The following is a 21,151-nucleotide window of genomic DNA, read 5'->3' on the forward strand; positions in this document are numbered from 1 at the left end:
CTCGGTGATTTTCATGTCCCTTTTCAGGTGTCTCTCTACTTTATCAACACGTCAAAACTAGACATGTGATTGCAGCAGCTCTTTTGTCCTTGTGATTTCTCTGTTTATCCGTCTAAGGTTGCAGGAAAGTTGGGGTTTTTTTGCCACAGCACCGTCTTGGCGGTTGGTAATCCACCATGACCCATTTGTCCTTTTCATTTTGTGCTTCCCAGGATAAAGTTTTATGTCAGGTATATATATATATATATATAGCCTCCACTCTTTGCTCTTAAGTGAATGAGCTCATAGATGACCTTATTGAAAGGCATGTTTGCTTGCCCCCTGCTGCCAAATGATCAGGTCACCCTGTACCAGTGCCCTCTCCCATGTCATTATTTACCCTTCCCTCAGCCCTCATGTCATCTGTGAAGTTTATCAGTGATACTCTGCTTTCTTCCAGGCCATTGATAAAGATGTTAAATATTTCAGTCTAGCATAAATCCCAGTCAGACCACAAAATACACCCTTGCAGACAGTTGTTGCATTTTGAGGTGTTGGTGAGATGGTTCAGTGAACTGGAAAGGTGGAGCGCATAGGCAGAGGTTTCTTAATTAAGTATAATTTCTGATTATTTTTTTAAATTAAAAAAAAAAGTATTTTCTCGCACTGAGTCTGAGAGATTTCTTATATCACTGCTTTCACCTATGCCATCCTAGCTTCTTACCTTGCTGCAAAAATGCTTCCTGGCTTCTCTGGGAGGGGAGTTGGTTGAAGTTGCTCCCCAGAATTCCTCAGACACATGAAAACCTCGGATGGGAATCTGTTTTCTCAGAGTATTTGTTTGCTGGTTTAGAGGCTGATAAAATCAAAACTGGGTGTGGTGGTGCCTCAGCCAGGGCAGTTGTTAACCGCTTGTAAGAGTCGTCTTGTAATTTGTATGGTATGTGTACCAGGGATGGGGGGGAAATGCCTGACTTGGGGCATGGAGCCAGTATGGCTGATTGTTGCAATTTTTACTACTTTTTTTTTTTTTTTTCCTGGTATTTTCCTAAGTCATTCAGCCAGGGTATCATATCACCATTTTTACAAGCAACCAAGCAAAAAAGAAAGAAATGTAAGCCATATGGCCGCAGGGGGAGACAGAACAATTGAAATTGCAGACATGAGTTTGTTTATTCTGGGTTTTCTATGAAAACTTATGGCAACTACAGCAGGTCCAGGACCCCCATGGTTGGGACCATGATTCCTGATTCCCAAGCACCCATCTCTTGCAGGTGTGCAATTTCAGCATTAATCAGTGCCGCGCCTCACACAGGTACTGAGGCGTTAAGGGTGGGGCTGGGCCACCGCAGTTTGAGCCAAGCTGGGTCTGTGTTAGCAGCCAGGCCCTGCAGGTGTTGTTGGGGTGACAGGCACCAGGCGCCCCACGGGCACCCCACTGGTGGGCGAGGGGAGGAGGCGAGGCGGGTTGCCCAGCGGCGGGCACTGGGGAAGCCGGTGGCCGTCGAAAGGCGAGAGGGGTGGGCGACCGCGAGAGGGCGGGAAACTACAACTCCCAGGCGGCACCGCGGCAGCGCCGCAGGGGCGGGGCGAGGCGAACTACAGCTCCCATGGTGCCGCGGGGCCGGACAGCCGCGGCCGCGCCGGCAGAGAGCGGGAGAACTACATCCCCCAGGGTGCCCCGCGCGGCGGGGCGCGGCGCTGGGCACGGCGGGGCGGAAGCTGGGCGGCGGGGCCGGGCCGGGGGCGCCGGGCGGCGGTGAGCGGCGGCTGCGGCGCGGCCCGGGGCGGTTATTGGGGGCGGGAGGGGGCGGAGGGGCGGTGGGTTGAGGCGCTCTCCTGGGCTTCTGCTGTCTGCCAACCGCGGCGGCCCTGCTGGGCGGGAGCTGCCCCTCGCAGGGCTGTCTCCTGAGGAGGCCGGAGCGCCCCGGGGGGCGGTCGGTCCGGTCCGGCTCGGCCCGTGCCTGGCGCTGGCGGCGGGTGAGGCGTGGTGGCACCTCTTGGGCGGCTGCGGCCGGGCCGGCTGCGGGGCTCCGGGGGGGGGCGCCTTCACACGGTCACTTGCCCCGGTGCTGCCCGTCTGCTGGGTTGATCGCGGTGGGGCACGGTGCTGTGGGCCTGAGGGCTTTTGCAGTCGGTTTTTTCCTACCCTTTTTAATATTTTTTCCCTTAACGAGTAAGACAGAGATTTCTGTGAAATAATTTCAAAATAAAATTATGATCTCAAACTGTTTGTTTTGCTTTCTACTTCTAGATCACTCTCCGTGAACCGGTGGTGTTGAAGAAACTGAATGAATGGAACAGTTAGGGCAGATGGGAGCTTTGCATTTCATGCTCTCCGCTTGCTGCAAACAACACTGTCTCTAAGTGACTTCACATCATTGGAGCTGTGTGTCCTGAGGGACTCTGAAGACCTCTGAAGGTAAAAAAGTGTTTGGTAGCATGCTTTCCTTACCCTCCCTTACCCTGAGTGTTAAAAGGAGGATCCTGTTCAGTACCATAGCCAGCCCTCTACCCACATTTACACCTTCTCTTAGGCTTTTTGCCTATTCTGCTTTCCCAAAGAGCTGTCAGATTGCAAGCAAGTTTTCTGAAAAAATGCCAGCACACCAGACTTCTTCTTCTGTGATGTCAGGTAAAAGGAGCTTTTTTAATGCGGTGGCCCACTGTTGGCTGAAGGGAGTGATCGCTGTAACAAGATAGAAGTATGCCTGTTTTTGTATTCCCTTCTGCCATAGTACAGTAACTTCTTAAAATACTTACGTGTTCTCCAGTCATACAGTTGATTTTTTTTTTTTTGCCAGAATATCTGCTTTTATATTGTTCTGTGTTTTTTTATTTTTCAGCTCTACTGACTTGCCCTCTTTTGGTTGTTCCCCGCCCCGCCCCCCACTTTTGTGAAGTGCGTGCATCTTCTCATTCCTTTGAATGTTGCTGCTAGTTTGGCCTTTGCCTTCTCTTTTATGAGCTGGTGCTTTGAACTTTTTACATTCTCACTTCTTTTAAAAATGAGTATAATTACAATATCCTGTGAAGCACTTCTGCTTGAATGCTTGTTTACTACTGCCTTGGGTTGTCTTATATTTGTTGCATAGCTTAGTTTCAGCCATAACTTGTTTGAAATAGTTTCCACTGTTAGAATAAAATGTGCTGACAGGGCCATATGTACAAACCTTTTGTAAAAAAAATGAAGGTTCTTGCTGACACCCTATAAAGGCAAAGTATTTCTATATGTTGGCAATTGTTATGTCTTTATAATTATGGTTATCTTCATAGTAGTAGTAATGTTATTTTTTCATAAGTAAGCTTATTCTAAGGCACCTCCTACGTATTGTTCTGCATAGAACCTTTTGCAAAGTGTGGCTGGCATAATCTCACAAACATGCAGTGTCTGTTTTCATGGTGTTCTCTGGTAACTATTTCTTCCTGACTGTGCTCACTACTCCCATTTAGCTCTGCCTGCGGCTGGAAGAATAGTTCCTTCTTCAGCAGAGCAAAGGACACCTCTTTTAAGTGGGGGTGTGTCTACTGTAAATGAAGATGCATTGGATATTTACAGTGGATGGGCAGGGTAGTCAAGTCTACTACACTGTGGCGGGAAGAACTTGTAGTTCAAAATTTGCCTAAAGTGTTGTAGAGTTCATCTTTTCTGTAAGTAGTTGGAAGCGTTCAGCAGAAGCGTGGGGGGACACACCTTTATTATAAGGAAATGGGAGTGTGCTCTTGCCTTGGCACTGTCTTGTCCATACTCAAAATCCACGTGTCCCATTTCTGGGACAAATGCCACACAAAGCCACCCACTAGATTTTGGGACTGTAGCCACCTCAGCTGCTTTCCACCTATCCTGGAGTTGTGCATTATAAGGCTTGAACATCAGGAGATAGCAATGTCCCTTTTACCAAATGGGTAATGAACACTGGACAGTGCTTTAATTTATCATTTGATGTTTAACCCTTTGTTTTGCTTGTGAACTGCTCTTGGTTGCCAGCTGATATCAACTCTGCTAAGTCCACTGTGTGCCGATGCACGGAAGGCTGCTGGAAGCCTGTCATTGTGTTTTAATGATGCTCTGATAGAAGTATTTCCAACACCAGTGCTCTGCAGCTGGCACCAGGAATGCTGTACCTGAAAGTAAGATTTTTGAGCCAGTTCTCTTCTTTCTGCATATTAGGTACAAAGTTGACTTTGTTATTGTAAGCATTTATATTAAAAGGCAATGGCAGCAAACCAATGGCCCAATAATGTCCTGCTTATGTTCTTTTTCACCAAACACTATTCTGAGGATGGAGCTTGTAAGTTCTTGTGATTCCTCCTTCCAGAGAGCGCCCTTTCTGAAGAGAGGAGTCTGTTACAGAGAAGGGTGCCTCTTGCAGTGAATGTGACTGCAACATAGTGGAAAATCCAGACCAGCCTGCTCGCCAGCCTGTTTTGCTTGCCCTGAGAGTGAGTTCCCAGAAGACCTGCTCAACTCTGAGCTCAGCTGGGCAGAGCCAGGCCACACAGCTTTGGCCCTGGAGATGCCACTTGCTCTGTTTGTTTTCTGAGAGGTTTGGGAAGGGAGGGAATCCCTCAGTGAGCTCAGTGGGGATGAACAGTGAGGTCAGATCTATACAGCAGCCTTCTCTCTTCCCTGTTCTACTCATCCAGTGTCCTGTGTACCTTGAGCTAGATGCTAGGATCTCAAAGGAAAGTGGAACTACACAACCAGAAGTTAAACGCTGCACAGAGAATTTGCTTTTATGTGTCTGCTAGATAAATAAGCCCAGATACGGCGTTTTCACCCTCTCAGTATTTGTCTTGGCTCATAAATAATAATCCACAAGCTGTAAACTTTTAAGTACAGTAGTGGTATGCAAACTTGCAGTATTTTAAATGGGTGCTGTTTGTCAGTTCACCAAAAATCAATCCTGTCCTGCCCTGTTGCTAAGGCTGCAGTTCAAGGATAGACGTTACAGAGAGCGTGCCTCATTTAATATAGAAATTAAGCATAGGGAATGATATGGGTGCACATCTTTCTCCTCCCCAACCCTGTTAGCCAGTTTCAACCAAGTAAGAGGAGAGGATGGGAAGAAAAAGAAATAAGAATGGCATTATTAGCAGCAAATATCGGTGCCTTTGAAACTCCCTGCTTTAATTTTCACCTTGTTTCATAGTCCAGAATTTCTTACTGGCAGGTCCGGCTTGAGCAGTGGTGTTTTCCCTTGTGAGTGTTGTGGTTTAAGGCATTTGGTGTTTCCAGTTGTGGTTCATTCAGTTGCAAAGAAACTAGACCAAAATATTTTGATTAAAGTATGTGGGAGAAGGGAGGTAGAGCAAGCAATAGACAAGAGCTGATTAGATAGTAGCTTGTGTCACCAGGCTAGCTCTAGCTGCTGAGTGAACTTCAATTGGTGGGATATTTTTTTCCTTTTTGTTGGCAAGTGCATCAAGCCTAATTCATCGTGATCCATAAATTTAATCAAGCACAGAAAATGCATTAGAACAACTGGCATCTGAGAGGAGTCCTCTGACATATTGCACTATCTGCAAAACATTCCATGTATTAGCAATTGATTACTCATTAAAGTCACAGTATTGTCATAAGTGTAAGCATGTGTGGTATCTCTATTTTCCCGTGCCTCCTTTGGCCCTGAATTCACGCCATTTGTGAGCCCAACCCTGCAAAGGAGGGCATAAATGACCCCTAATACAGGGAGCCAGAACAAAGTCTCATGCTAGCGCATGAAGGCCTTTCAGCTTTGGAAGCTCTTGTCATCTTGTTCCCGTGGAGCAGGGCACCCCTGCTACGTTGGTTTAGTTCTTCAGAAATACCACTGTGTGTATTGTGGTGTTATTGCAGCATTTATAGTCGTTTCCAAATTTGTCTTTCAATGTGTGCTTCATGTTCTGTGTCTAGTGCCTAGATACATTTCGCTGCTTCCCTAAAGGCATTCCAGCACCTTGGCATGGCTGTCTTTTGTGAACAGTCTGGAAGAGCTTTTTTGGCACCTTGTAGTTCTTATCCTTGCTGTAAACACAAGCTGTGAAAGCCGTATGGGATGGCAGGCTAAAAATAACTCCTACCCTTGGTAATCTCTTAAGGAAAGATAAGTCTTCTGCCTGGGCCCTGTGGATGGATTCTCTGTGATTCCCTACAATCAGGATCACAGATGAGTGTGAGCTGTGTCATCTGCTCTGGGGACAGAGTTGCTGTTGCTCTGTCAGTTGTCTCAGAGAGAGCAGCTAGCGCAGTGTGGCTGGGAGAAGGGTGATAACTCGGGGATCCGGTGGATGCTGACTAGCTCAGCGTTCCTTTGATTCCAGCGTGTTGGAAAAGGAAGACGTGTAACCTGAGCGGACATTGCATAAGAGGAATGATGTCACAAGTTTGACACTGCTGGGATAACTTTGCGTTTACTGTCAGAGGAGTTACTCACTTGACCCTCTCTTTCCTTACAGCTGCAAGGGCGCCATGATGGATAACCGATTCGCTACAGCGCTAGTAATTGCTTGTGTTCTCAGCCTCATCTCCACCATCTATATGGCAGCTTCAATTGGCACCGACTTTTGGTACGAATACCACACCTTGTCCCCAGCTGAGAATGTTAGTGAAGCTGGTAGGAGCATCTGGGAGGAATTTGTCAGCGAAGAGGCAGATGAGAAGACCTACACAGATGCACTCTTCCGGTGCAACGGCACGGTTGGATTGTGGCGGAGGTGTATCACTGTACCCAAAAACTCTCACTGGTACAGCCCACCAGGTATCTCTGGAGTAATTAACACTTCCCTAGCTTGCCTGGGTGGTATGTGCTAAATTCCTTAGAACATACGTTGTGACACTTTGTGCCTCCAGAAGGCTTATTTCTAGCTTACATGGTTTTGTTTTTTAATGAAGACAGTCAAAACTTTTAAAGAAGCAAAAGGCAAACTGGTCTGTGGCTGTCAGTGCTGTAGACTCTGGATTTGACACATGATACTTGATCTGAATTTATTCTGGTATAACTTGGTTTTCTTTTGTATCTGCTGTCCAACTGGGGGTACAGTTAAAGTGGCTCTACCAGTCACTGTCTCTTTAGGAGAGGTCTTGGGATCCAGCAACAGGACAAAGATACTACTTTATCAAGGGGGCACTCGGTCCTTTTAGCTAGCTGTTCATTTTGGTTGCATGTCACAAATGTCCCACTGTTGCCTCAGTACATTATGGATTCCTTGTACCATAGTGCTGGATATAGAATGAAATATGTGTATTCTTTTTCGCTATGGTTGGGCACTAAAAAAGTGTGGTAAGCAATTATTTTGATTGCTTCAGAGTAGATTTTGGACACTTACTGTGTGTGTGAAGCCCTTCTTCGTTTGGAACACTTAAAAAATGTATTTTCAAAACACTTTCTGGAGAAAAAACATTACATGCATGAATATTTTTTTTCTCTAACGAAATTACTTTTGAAGGATGCTTAAACCAGCTCTGCTCAATAGTATTCTCAAAGCAAAATTTAACAGGGATAAAAGGGGAGACATTTAGTGTAAAGAAGGAAATATTTCTGTTCTTTAGATAGTCCTTTCCATCCAATTTTTGAATGAAGTGTTGGGTATGATACCACATTCTGCCCATGGAGATAAGCACAGCCTAGTTAAGGGACTCTGAGTACAAGAATGTGTAACAACATATTTGAGCATCATACACCATGTTTCTTTGCCAGTCTGTCAAGCGTGGCACAGTTCTCTGTGGAAAACCCAGGTAGGCTTGAAGATTCTGTGTGTTTAAATGCTGTCCCTCGTTGCAGTAACCATGTTACACTAACTACATTATGGTAAGGCTTCTTACAGATCGGTTTTGAGAGGTAATTCGGCTCTCTCAAATGGAACTCTGTGGAGCTTCCCAGCTCAAATGATTGGGAAGGGGACGTTGGGGGAGACACCTAATGGTAATTTTTTTATATTATTTTTTTTTCCTCCCTGTAGAAACTGATATGACTACAAACTGCATCAGTTTTTCCCTCTCTGATCAGTTTATGGAAAAGTACATAGAGCCTGGAAATCACAATAGTGGCACGGATTTGAATCGTACATGTAAGTGTCTCACTTCTGGCAGGTGAATAAGTAGGATAAAAAAAGAGAAAGGACATTTCTCAAATATAATCACTGGTGAGGAAAGCATCTGTATCTTGTTCTCCCTTTATTGTGTTTTTACAGTAGCACGGGCAGTAGGTTAAAGTTTAAAAGGAAAACTTAGATGTGTTAGCAAAGGTTTTGCCCATGAATGCAGTATAGGAATCTGGGAGTTAACAAATGAAGTTCTTCGTACTTCCGTGGAGCCTTTGGTCCTTTGTAGCTATGAATGTAGAAAGTCTGACAAAGCAGAAGCAGCATGAGTAGAAAGGACTGTAAGATGGTAGGGGAAAATCAATTTCTAGTACATCTTCAACAGCTTGTCTTGTGTGTTTCTTTCACATGCAGATCTCTGGCGATTGCAGTTTCTACTGCCCTTTGTCAGCCTGGGCCTCATGTGCTTTGGGGCTCTGATTGGGCTCTGTGCTTGTGCCTGTCGCAGCCTTTACCCAGCCATTGCCACTGGAGTCCTCCATTTCCTAGCAGGTAGGTCTCCTGCCATCCAGCACTTGCCCTCCCTCCTCCAGAAGCTCGTAGTGACAGCCAGAGCACTTCACCAGCGAGCTTGTTGTTCTTTGCTGCTTCCTTCTCCAGGGCTTTGTACACTGGGCCTCGTTGGCTGCTACGTAGCTGGGATTGAGCTGCTCCATAAGAAGCTGCCCCTGCCTGATGATGTGAGAGGTGAATTTGGCTGGTCCTTCTGCCTCGCCTGTGTCTCAGCACCTTTGCAGTTTATGGCAGCCGCTCTTTTCATCTGGGCGGCTCGCACCAACAGAAAGGAATTCACTCTCTTGAAAGCGTACCGCGTGGCATAAGTGCTGCTGCTGAAGTACCATGTTATAGCCTCTTCTCTCCCCAACCCTTACTACTTTTTTCTTTTAGTCAGAATTTTACCTTGTACTGCGTGCTTCTTGCCAGTTGAGACAATTTAGCGTGCAGGCCCTGAAGACAAAGACCTCTGGGCTAGATGACTAAACTCTGCCAGAAGTCTGCAGAACTTGAACAGGGGTTTTTAAATTGTTGGTTTTTTTAAGAATTATTATTACTGTTATTTTTTAAGCTTCATTTCGTTGTTGACTATCGCCTTGGTTAGTTGTACATACCCCTTCCTAACTTTATTACCCTCTCAGCCTGGAAGAAATAGGAGTGGTGGTGTGGGGTGAAAGAGACATAGGAAAAGATGCAGGTAGGCAGGAGTGGGAACCTCGGTTCACAAATAATAAATAATCGGGAGCTGTCTGCTGTGTGACCCAAGCAGGCGCTACCTGCGGAGAGCACCCAAGAGACATGGGGGAACTCAGAAACCTCTGTTATGGAAATACTGTAGCTAAATCAGTTCTATAGCTTAGCTTTGGGTCTCTTATTCTCACTAGTTTGCTACTTTTTGTAACTTCAGCCAAAATGGATGCAGGCAGAGCAGCTGGCTGTGGGAGTGCCTGCACAGCACACCATCCTGAGCACAGACTGTGCTTGCTTTTGCCAAGGAGTGGGATAAGTTGGCCCATGTGGAGGCTGCTTTAGCTACACTGCTTCCAGGACCCAGGCTGGTTTGGTATCGGCACTACATGTGATTGTGCACTCTAATCTTAACTTGTGGTGCTTTTGCTTGCTGTGAAATAAGGCTTTTCTTCCTCGTTGTGTTGAAAACGACCCCTCACAATTTTTTTCGAATTTCATTTAGTGTGTGTATATGTACATATATAAACCTAACTTTTTGTAAAGCTCACCTATTTATCCTATATAGCATACAACCGGGTTTTTTAAAAAGGTGCTGCTCTTTTCCCAACTTGCCCCAAACCTATTGTTTAAATGAAATAATAATAAGTAAAAAAAAAAGCTCAGAAACTTTCAGCATTGCATGAATCTGATGGAAGGGTGAGGAAATGGTGTGAAGGGAATTTTACTCGGGGAAAGAAAAGCCAATGTCCACATCATTCTCTGTTTTCAGGGAAACTTCACCAGAAACAGATGTTGGATTTTTTTTAAATTAAATTCTTGAGCTCCTGTGAACTTTATATTTTCTCCTGCTTATCATTGGGGGGCACAAAACCCCATAATTTCTGCACATATTTCTTCTAAATCATTGCAACTCTAGCCAGACCGGGTGGCATGTCTTAACTAGAAAACAATGTTCCAAGACTAAACTGTTTACTTCTGAGGCCTTAACTCCCCTCATTTCTTTACTCCATGCTTAATATTAGAAGTATGTCTTAGAAGAAATAAATTTTGAAAAAATGAGTAAGTCTGTGATGGCAAAGATCCTGTGAGATACTGTTAATGAGAATGACACAGAAATAGACATTTTTATCTCTCATCTGTTTTCATATTTTCGTTTGTGCCTTTTGTTATTTTTTCAGTAGGTGCTTCTACCCAGGTTGGGTTTGCTGGATCAGCAAACAGCCCTAGTCACAAGTTCCGTGAAGATCAGGGATATCTGCTAGTATCATTTCTTTATTTTTTTTATCGTGTGTGATAAGGATCAAACAACTTCTCCCTTTATTATCAACGTTGGAATCTTTACAAAATGAAACAAGGATGATGATGAAAACCAGGATCACTGAAAAAGCAGTAGTGGGCGGTTCAAGATAATAATCTTTCTCCTGCCGTTGAATGACTTTTCACCTTTCCTCCTAAAACAACTTCTTTCCCTCTCTACAACGTCTGGGTCAGTATTAACCCCGTGAGAGGGGATATGGTACTTTTGTGCAGTATCTGAGAGTAAATGAAGTTTGTGCTGCTGATATGTATTGATATGATGCTTTTTTAGAGTCATTAGTTATCTCTGACTTAGATAAGGCATAACTGCTCAGCTTGTCTTGTTCCTCATTTATCAGAAGTACTAGGGCATGCAAGCCTCAGCTTGGGTCAAAAGGACTGGAAGTTACTATTCTGCACTTTGAGAGGAAACACTGCTGGTTATTTTATCTAATACAGTTTGGGTGGGTTTTTTTCTTTTTTCAGGAGCTGGCAGACTAATCATATTGTGTGATTTTAATCTGAGCAATGGGGATTCTGTGCATTTGCTCTCTACTCTTGTATCAGACACCTGTTTTTCTGAAGTGTAAATCTGTTTGCAAGTGTTAACACTCTTGCTTCCAAAAGGAATGTTATGGAGGGAAGAGGGAATGTTAGAGGTGCTGTCAGTCGTTTCTTGATCATTTAACTACCAGCAAACCCAAGATTGTCTGTGAGATAGATGTTTCAGTTTTTCTCTGCCCTGAAGAGAAATTTCATGCTGAAATGAAGAAAACAGTCTTTAACTGATCCTTGATTTGGACCACGTAACTAAAATGAGGGTCACCTTTCAGGGTTTGGGGGGAGGGGGGTATTTTGGTTTGGGTTTTTGTGATGTGGTTGGGTTTTTTCTTCACTCTTACGTAAAGATTTCTTCATCAGAATGGATCTCAGCGGGAGGCAGATTTCATAAGAAGGAGGTCTTGCCCTGTCTGTCTGGGGTGGTGGATCTACATATAGCCATCTTGCTTGGTAACTGTGTGCTTTGCTCAAGATGTAAAGTGAGGAAGAAGAGTTCTTGGACTGCTGGCTTGGGTCCATGAAATGGGGTTGGAGGATGAAAAAACAGTAGACGCTGAGGATGGAGTAATTCTATAAAAGAGAGATAGTTAAGCTCACGAACAGATGAGACAGATCTTGACCCAGAGCGGGTTGCACAGGAGGCCTTCCCCACTGGCAGATCCTTGTGCCATATTTAGAGGCCGGCCGTGTTCAAGAGAAGCTTGAGGCCTGGGCGTATGGTTGTGGTCGCATACCTCTATGCAAACGCAGACACCCTTGCTCAGAAAAGTGAAGAGTGCTCCAACTCTGCAAGAAAGCGGTGAGATCAAAGGCTGATTTGCGTTCCTCAGTATCTTGTGGTCTGACCATGGGAGGTGTTTACTGATACTGGTTCAGTGTTGGGGGTGGAGGTAATACAGATACATACAGTGAGATCAAAGTAGATGGGGGGGGAAGGGCTGTCCTTTTGTGTCTGTGTGCATAGGAGGAATGGCACACATCTGTAACACACTTGTGTGGGCCAGTGAAAGTGAAGAGAAGGCATATCAAAGGAAAAGGAGAAACAAAAGAGGAGGAGGAAGAATCCCATCAGACTGAGAGTGAGAACTGAGGATTCTTGACACTGTATGGGAACAAGCTCCCAGGACTCCAGCGCGAACACCCCGTGTGGTGCTGTGTAGCCAGCATAGCAAAGGCCAGCTGCTGCTCCTCCACCACCACTGCCTTCCTGCCCACCCATGGCACCCTCACGGTGGAGGCATAAGCAAGTGGGTGAATTCTCCTCTTGTACTTAGGCGAAACCCATTAAAGTTCTGTCCCCCGAATCTGAGGTGGCCAAGCTGCATTTGTCCTTCAGACATGCCCTGAGAAAACAATGTTTGTTCTTCACAGGGTTGGGCTTGTTTTCCTGCCAGCACTGTGAAACCTCTAGGAAAGCAGGACTAGCAGAAAGCTGCACAGAGCAATAAAGTGTGTAGTCTAGGTAGCAGCCTTTTCTTATTTTAACTCAAAGTGATGTTTTCCCTGTCCTCTCCCCCCTGTTCCAAACAGGTCTGAGAAGAGGCTGGTCAGTGAAACTGCCAAGAGGGGGTTTATTGTGGTGACTGTAAAGACAGCTCCCACTGGTTTTAGAGGAGGGATCACTGAAAACAGGAGAATAATCAATCCCATTTTCCCTACTTTAATAAAAAAGCAGCATAGAGCAGACACAAAAACCTGTTTTGTTGTGTAAAGGGGACAGTTCAGCACTTAGAAGAAGAATATGTTGTGGCTGCAAGTGACAGCGGAATCTTGGATGACCCAAGAGGCCCTTCTAAATCTGTTGTTGTGCCAGAAGTTATGTGTATTGATCTACTTTTCCTTCTGGATTGTGTGCTGGCCAGGTGGTCCTTTCCCGATGGAAGGTCTGTTGCAGTCTTTTTGCTTTACAGTGATAAGGAATGCCTCCTCTCCCCTCATCTAAAATGCTCTGAAGTGTGTTTTGAGAAAGGTGTTCGAGGTTTTTCTTTTTTCTGTTCTTTGTCACTTCTGGTTGGCACCAAATTACGTACCAGCTCACAGTCTGTTTCTTGCAGTGCTGTCATAGTTCTGTGATTCGAGGCAGTGACCTCTGAAAAGCTCTTTCCTGCTTGCTGGCATCGTGTGTGCTCAGCCAGTACCTGCTGTTCAAAGGGAAGTTCTGAACTGTCAGCATCTTGTCATCGTTGTATCTTGGGCTGATTGTCCACCTCTCTCTGTGTGTATTTCCAGCTTGAGTAGATTGTGTATCTTAACAGAGAGAGGATAACATCTTGAGGCTGCTGCGGCCCCCCTCCCCCCGTTTCCTCAGGAATAACTAGAGTTTTGAGCTATTGAGCTTTTTATAACCTGGTTTCTAATAGGAAAGGATCGAAAGTTTGTGTGTGTACTACTAACTCTCCCGTTGCTGCAGAATGTTATTCCTGCCCTATATTTTTAAACTACAAGTTTCAAGACTACGGAGTGCAAAGTGAAGCCTTTGTTCAAGTTGGGATTCAGGTATGGCAGTGGAAGAATGGATACTCCGTAACTGGAAGCCTGGATGGGTGTCGGGATATGACAATAGCAGCCATAAGTATAATTTTGCATAACTAGCGCATGTCTGCCTAGTGATGCATGCCAAACCTCGATACAAACCAAGGACCACTGGAAAAAATCTGAGAGCAATAACGTGTTCTACTCCTGTCTCTCCTCCTCCCTTCTAAAATCACCATTAAAAAAAATAACCATAGGGACAGCGGTTTATTTATTGGTCAGGTTAGAGCAATGAGTGTCAGATGTCTCTGTGCTCTGTGACTTCTGTGTACAGACCAGGGTGAAAATGAGAATTGATTTTTGCAGAGGATCCAGGCATCTCTCTAGCCTTGGGTTTTCCAAGGTGAAGATTGAAAGTTTTCAAAAAAACTAGAACATTTTGTTTAATAAAAATTCATTATTATTACTTAATAAGAACCCTCCTAAAAAAAAAATAGTGGGTTTTTTTTTTATAGGCGGCTTTATTTTCCCAGCTTTCTCAAGTCTTTCATCTGCCTTTTTTTAACTGTGTCTTATATTAAATGGTTTTAGAATGTTATCTTTTTTAGGTTGAAGTTTACAAAGAAGATAATCTGTTGTATTTTGTATCTTTGTCACTGAAAAGGAAACCTGTACGTATGTAACTTCTCAGTGGACCTACCCATTACATTTGTAATTTGGACTAGTTCTCAATATCAGACATGCATTTTTTTCTAAAATTTTGGAGTACCTATTAAAACAAAGGTTGATCCAAACATCTTTAATAGCCTTTCAAAAAAGTAAATAACGGGGAAGTCTTTCCAGAGCACTGCAGGACTCCTCCTAACTCCTTGTTATGACCTACCACATGTCTGGACCTTTACAATCAGTCCTTTTTCCACCCAGCTTCCACAGCTGAATGCGTGTGAGTATGTTTTGCCGCATGTTAACTTGATTGAGCCGTGGTTGAGGACCATTCCCCGTTGTAAGTTCACCTTTTATCCTCATGATAAAGGGGTTGATACTACAACGCCCCTGTTGTTACAGAGATGGAAAAACCCTGTGAAGGTCTCCGGAAGAACCATCCGGTTCGCTGGCTGCCCGGAGGAACCAGGGCAGAGCGCAGGGAGGAGCGCAGCTGCCCATACGGCTCCATCACGTTTCTGTACCCACCAGCTCAGCGGTGGAGACTTGTGTTAGCTGTGTTAGTGTTGGGTGTCCTTCGCACGGGGTCAGGTGAGCCCAGCCGTGCCGTGCCGTGAGTATACTCGTGGGCTAAGCTCCCAAATCAATACTGCACTCAATCACAGGTTTTTTCCTTCCTTTGAGGCCAAGTACAGCTTGTACCTTTAGCTAATTTGATTCTTTGGGAGATTCCTCCCGCAGAGTCTGGTAGCTGACACTGTTGGCTAGCTGCCCTTGGCAGTACCTTTTTACATTGAATGGGTTTTATGTAAATTCACCAAGAAATCTCATTATCGGAGGATTTGCCTGTGGCTAACACGTGTAAAGAGTGTCAAAGCTGACTGTGTGATACGTTGCTGACAGTCTGATGTGTTTATGCTGATGTTGATTTAATTGTTGATTGAATCCACCATTTCCTCACCGAAGTGATGTGTGTTTTGGAGGGTGGGCTGGCTGACACCAGGAGCGGGCTGCAGTAGCAGTGCAGAGCGGGTGCTAATTTTCTGTGATGCCTCAGCTCTGCCAGAGCCTTCCTGCCTATGGGTGATACCGATAGCAGACGCCGGAGAACAGGTTCCACGGCCTCTCCAAATCCTTCCTGGCTCTCAGCCCTGCACTGGACCGTGCTCCCTTACCACTGCTGATTCCCCAATTTAAACAAACTACTTGTGGGGGTGATTTTTGTGATCCCAGTTCCTTACTCGAGTCATTTCTCCAACCCTTGTTAAATTGCTTTGGTTGAGAAAGGGGTGAGGGTTGTCTTCACCAGAAATAAGCTCTGCTTTCTGGGGCTGTGGCAGTCGTTTCTCTTGCAAACAAATCCCTTTTGCCTTGCACTCAAGTGACCCATTTAACTAGCTAGCTTTGATTTGCATTTTGATGTTTACTTCCACACAAAACAGCAGCAGCAGTGATATAAAACCACAGTGTCTGCCTAGTGCTAGAACTGCTTGGGTTCACTAAAGGTCTTTGAGTTCTGGAAAGTGATAAACCAGCCACAATGAGGACATCATGAGTGGTGTCAGTAGCGAGATGCAGCTGGCAGAGTCACCCCTGCCTCCCAGTGCTAAACTGGGAGGTGAGGCAGGAGGAGCTGGTGAGCGGGGCACGGGCTGCAGTGGGAAATGAGCAGACCCTGAGGGTGGGCTGCGGGTTCTGGAGCAGCTTCACCATCCTGCTGGAGCCACTGCAGTGGCTCAGGAACAGTGCTCAGAGGACTGGATCAGCTGTGGGAGGGACAGCATGGACATACTGGGTGAGGTTCCCCAGCGGGCCTGGTGTTGAAGAGGCGGCTGTAGCAGCCAGGGCGGTCCTCCGTCAGGAGCACAAAGCGTGTAGCATTACGGGAAAGGAAGCCAAAACTGTTCTGGAGCAGAGGTGTGTTTTACCTCCAGCCACCTCAGTGAGCTGACAGGAGTGTCATCATGCAGGTGATAGACTTGTTATTCCCCTTCCATGTCTCCTCGCTTCCTTCTCCCAGCTCCTACGCTGATTCTCCCCTCTCTTTCATGGCCTTTTTAACCACAATAAATAAACCAGCTACTCACTTTAGAGTGAATTGGGCCATACTCAGAGGACCTTAATTCTGTCCACATCCCTGTTACACACCCAGTTGGGTGCGCCTGGAAGCCTGAAGCCAGCTCATTGGAAATGCTAGGCACAGGAACGTTTGTTAGGGCATGCAGCTATGGCCATGAACACCTTTAGAGTGCTGGCACCCCTTTTTAATGTGGCCTAGATGCTGTTGGCTCTGCTCTGCCAGATGCTCAGTTTATGGTTTAAATTGTCTGCATCCAGTGTTTACAGAATGAGAAATAAGACCTTAATTTGCAGTAAAAGATTTACATAGTACAGTCTGGGCTAAAGGAGCTCTTGTTCCTGCCAGCTGTCTGCTTCTGTTCTGCTCCCTGTCCTGGGTCATCTTCACCCCAGGAGATGCCAGTAGGGAGCTGATAGTTCCTTGATATCAGGACATTGTTTGTGTTCAACAAGCTGGCAAGGCAACAGGGATCAACTGATGGAGCAAGAAAACCCCTGTGGTGCCATCATGCACGATGCCAAGATTCTGGTCTAGAGGTAAAGACAGATTGGGGGGAATTTTTCCACCCATTTTTCAGAGGCTGTATCATATATTCAGCTCAGGTTTTTCCTTTATTGCTAGTAATTTTTAGATTAACTGCCAGAGTTTCTAGAAATTATAGGAGTCACCTTTGTCTTCTCACTGAAAAGGAAGATTTCTAACAAAGATGTCACTGATTTCAAGCTCCCCAGCCCAACAGAAAACCCTGAGGGTTATTTGAAGCAGTGAGAAATAAGTGGGACAAAGAAGGTCACGATAATGAAGAATCAGGAAGGTGAATTTCAGACAAAGGTCATGTTTTCTGTAGGTTTCTTATTCTGGGATGTAGTAACTTGGGTTATGCATGAAAGATGCAGGAAATACTTGTCCTTCACTTTGCTGTGTTCAGCCTTAGCCAGCATTGTGTGTTGAAGTTGTAGATGGTTGGGGGTATCCTGAGAGGAGTGGACAGCACCTCTAGAATGTTTAGAAACCATAAACTTCAAGGCAGGGAGCAATGGAGCCATTATGTAGAAAGAAAGACTTTTGAGTGGGGCAAGTAACTTTTTTTACGAAAGGAATTGCTATAGACAATGGCTGGTAGTTCTCCACATCCACTGGTGATAGGACAAGAGGTAACCAGCTTAGTTTGTAGTAAAGGAGAACTAAGCTGATGGACAGAAAAAAAGTGTTTTGGTCTAGGTATGCTTCATCCTGAGCTAGATGATTATTTATCATTTCAACCCTACACTTACATTCCCAAGGGCTGATCTGCTGAGTGTTACCGAGAGACACCGTTTCTGAGGGACTTTCTTGGCTTATTCTGTCACAGAATTATTTCTAAAATACAAATACCAATAAAGGTAACTGAACATGGACCCTCAAATGCTGTGAAATTTGGTGAAGATCCGATTACTTATACCTGAGACACTGGCTCAAGGAGTCTTCTGAAAAGTCACTTACATCGATTTTCCAAAAATGTTCTTAGATTATATTTATTTGAACTGTGTTTAGTTTGGGGGTTATTTAATTTTCATTGAGACAAGCCTGAGGAAACTTAATGTCTATATGATTATTGTCCTTCCTTCTCCTTTATAACTTTAGAATCTTGGCTTGTTCAAGCCAGAGTTGCTGAAATACTGATTCTTAGAAGTTTCCTTTAAAGAGGCCTCATAGAGGACAGGGACTCTGCTATGTGTCCGCTGCAGGAGGCATCGCCATCCAAGTGCATCCTGAGCAAAATAGTGTTACAGTTCATGGTCATCTTACCCTTTTTTTTTTCTTTTTCTTTTTTTTTTTTTTAAATTGATATCACTTATACAATGAATGAGAGGTATTATGTATCTTATCTTCTTTATGTGATGCGCTGAAGCCTTATGACTTCTTTAGGTGATTTTGGAATGGATGAATGAAAGGCACTGGGACTTGCTCCTCCTGGTTTTAGAACAAACAAAATGACCAGCCTTGAAATCCTGTGGATGCTCGAATGATGCCGCACAGATCTGGTCCGTAAAATTCACTCGTGTATATATAACTGGTTTGAACCTTGGTGTGGTGTTTTAAGGAATTCTGTTGGTGTAACGAAGCAGCGCTGATTTACTCTCTATGATACATCTCGGATTAGATTCCTGCCCCGTTGATGGCACTTCTTGTAGGAACGAAGTGAGACCACAGATGGTATTTGTATCCCAGAACTTGCAGTCTTTTAGACATTGATGAATTAGTTCATAGGGAGTGATGTAAAAAAATTGTCATAAGTAGGGAAATAAAGACAGATGTTTGATGTGCAGTGACATTTTTTATATTTGTTATGCTGAGTCAGGCTGAAATCAAAGAGGTCAGAAGAAGGCATCAGAAGTTAGAGATGACAGAACTCGGCAAAAACAAGGTTTAGAAAATTAAGTCTGAACTGCAACCAATAAAACTGATATTTCTTCTGGCCTTCCAGGAAAGAAGACAGCTTCATATTAGTGATACATTCATAACTGTTCTGAGACGGTATCCTTCTTCAGCTTGCTCACACAGAAGTACTCATGAGCTGATTGCCCAAAAACTTTGAAATTTACCTCTGAAAATGAAGGTAGTTAAGTAAGCTTTCTTCCTTGATACTGATTTCTAAGACAGAATTAATTATCTTTCAAATAGGAAATAATTGTTTCTCATCATACTGTTCTAACAATTGATTCTGCCCTACTTGAGTTGATTGTGTCTTACCAGAGGGGCTTTGTGCTTGAACTCACCTTTGTTCTCTGTGTCTTTATTTTTTAAGTAAAGTTTTTTCTACAACTGGCTTCTCAGATGAGTTCTTTGAAATCTTTCCAGCTTATGTTATTGAATGCTGCACAACTTTTCTCATAGTGACAAAAATTAATGAGAAGAGAACATTAAAATCATGAGCAGTTAAGCCCAGAGAAAGAAGAGCCCGGTCCAACTAGAAAAAATTAAATTTGGAGAGAGTTTCTAGCATGTCGATGTGATGGGCACTTTATGTGCTGTGTGGGTATATGAAGTAGGTCATATACTACTCATATTCAGTAGTTCCAAGGAAATGCTTGGAAGGACTCACAAGGAAATGTGAGTTCAGCTCTAGTAGGACCAGATCACACCTTTTTTGAGGGCTTTAAATAAAAAAAATAAATAAAAAATTAAGACTTTAGCATTAGGTATTAATTTTGTTTCAAAATCTTGCCCTGAGTCTTATAGAAAAATACAAAGAAACTCTGGGACTTTGTTGCTTGTCTAGAGTCAGTGGTATAGGGAATTTGTTTTGAAACGATGTTGTGCTTTTCAGCATATGGAGGTTTGTTTTGAGGTTTTGTTTGGTTTTGAGGCAAAGAAAATCTTAGTCTGTGATTCTAAGTAAGAGAAATGTCTCCCCGGAGGTCACTGCACCAACACATTTAATCACTGGGATTACCTTGCTTTGTAGATCGTCATAGTGCATTGAGGTTCACAAGTTTACCCTGTCTGAGGCTTTATCGTATGAAGGCTTATGAAAATATTGGTGAAGGGAATGTGTCAGCCAGTTGAAAATTTCCAATCCTTACTTTTTCACAAAGCACCTGTTAGTATCAGGCTTCCAGTTAAACCTTTATATGGTGGTACGGAGATACTTGATACAAATAGCACAAGGGAGCCCTGAATATACAAGGAAAAATAAACGCACAAGTACAGAAGTACAGCTGTGGGCAAAAATTCAGATATGATGTCCTCTCTCCAGTCCTGCATGTAGGTAGTAAGAAATGCAAATTCAGAAATGTTCTTTCACTAGCCAAGTACAGTACTTGTAGCCAGAAAAGGTAATGCAGAGAAGAAAATTAAAGAAAAAATTGTTCTTAGAGAAAGCAAGCAGTGACTCAGAAAGCAAGATTTTGGTCGTATCTGGCATTAAAATAGTGCAGATAAGTAAAAATGAATTCAGTAGTAGTGTCAGAAAAAATGCTCCCTGTACAAACAGGAAACAAAGCACCAAACACACAATTTGGCGGTGGTTGAATGTGTGAAGACGTGCTTAGTGCTGCGCAAGAAAGAATAGTGAGCTTGCCAAGCCAAATTTAAACTAGACAGTGGTCTGACTATCACTCAAGGGATAGCCAAACTGCAATAGCAAGGAAAAGTATAAAGGTTAAAATATCAGGAAATACAGAGGTCACTGAGAAATATGTTTTGAGTGATGGATGTGCTTATTTACAGTTACACTTACTAAACGAGTGACAAATGATGCCCTCAGTAGACCTACAAACAAAACAAGTGCTACTGGAAAAGTGTGCATGTGAATTTGGCTTTTCTGTAGCAAAGCTGAAAAAAACCAGAGACTTGTTTCGGTTGGAAAAGACCTTTAAGATCATCGAGTCCAACCGCTACCCCAGCACTGGCAAGTCCGCCACAAAAAGATATCCCTAAAGACATGTAGATGTGGTGCTTTAAACACCTCCAGGGATGGTGACTCAACTACTTCCCTGGGCAGCCTGTTCCGATGTTTGACAGCCCTTTAGGTGAAGATATTTTTCCTAATATCCCATCTAAACCTCCCCTGGCATAGCTTGAGGCTGTTTCTTCTTGTCCTGTCACTTCTTATCTGGGAGAAGAGACCGACCCCACCTGCCCACAGCCCCTGTCAGGGAGCTGCAGAGAGCCGTCGGGTCTCCCCTCGGCCTCCTTTCCCCAGGCTCAACACCCCCAGCTCCCCCAGCTGCTCCTCACCAGCCTTGTGCCCCAGCCCCTTCCCCAGCGCCGCTGCCCGTCTCTGGACACGCTGCAGCCCCTCTGCGTCCCTCTTGCACTGAGGGGCCCAAAGCCGAACACAGGATTCGA

General features: G+C 44.4%; 1 protein-coding gene across 3 annotated transcripts; it reads left to right on the forward strand.

Moving 5' to 3' along the window:
- The first annotated feature begins 1,675 nt into the window (after positions 1-1,675).
- Positions 1,676-19,132, forward strand: CLDND1 (claudin domain containing 1). 3 transcript variants are annotated; one of them, XM_055807993.1, is made up of 6 exons: positions 1,676-1,738; positions 2,234-2,401; positions 6,418-6,719; positions 7,921-8,028; positions 8,416-8,553; positions 8,662-19,132. In XM_055807993.1, exons 3-6 carry the CDS (start codon positions 6,431-6,433, stop codon positions 8,880-8,882), a joined length of 756 nt encoding a protein of 251 aa, XP_055663968.1. In that variant the 5' UTR covers positions 1,676-1,738; positions 2,234-2,401; positions 6,418-6,430; the 3' UTR covers positions 8,883-19,132. The 3 variants fall into 3 exon arrangements, with proteins under 3 accessions (XP_055663968.1, XP_055663967.1, XP_027645128.1); XM_055807992.1 differs by lacking the exon at positions 1,676-1,738 and adding an exon at positions 1,815-1,959; XM_027789327.2 differs by lacking the exons at positions 1,676-1,738; positions 2,234-2,401 and having other exon boundaries at positions 6,418-6,528.
- The last annotated feature ends 2,019 nt before the right edge of the window (positions 19,133-21,151 follow it).

The sequence above is a fragment of the Falco peregrinus genome, chromosome 6 (assembly GCF_023634155.1).
Source record: "Falco peregrinus isolate bFalPer1 chromosome 6, bFalPer1.pri, whole genome shotgun sequence".
NCBI classification, from domain to species: domain Eukaryota; kingdom Metazoa; phylum Chordata; class Aves; order Falconiformes; family Falconidae; genus Falco; species Falco peregrinus.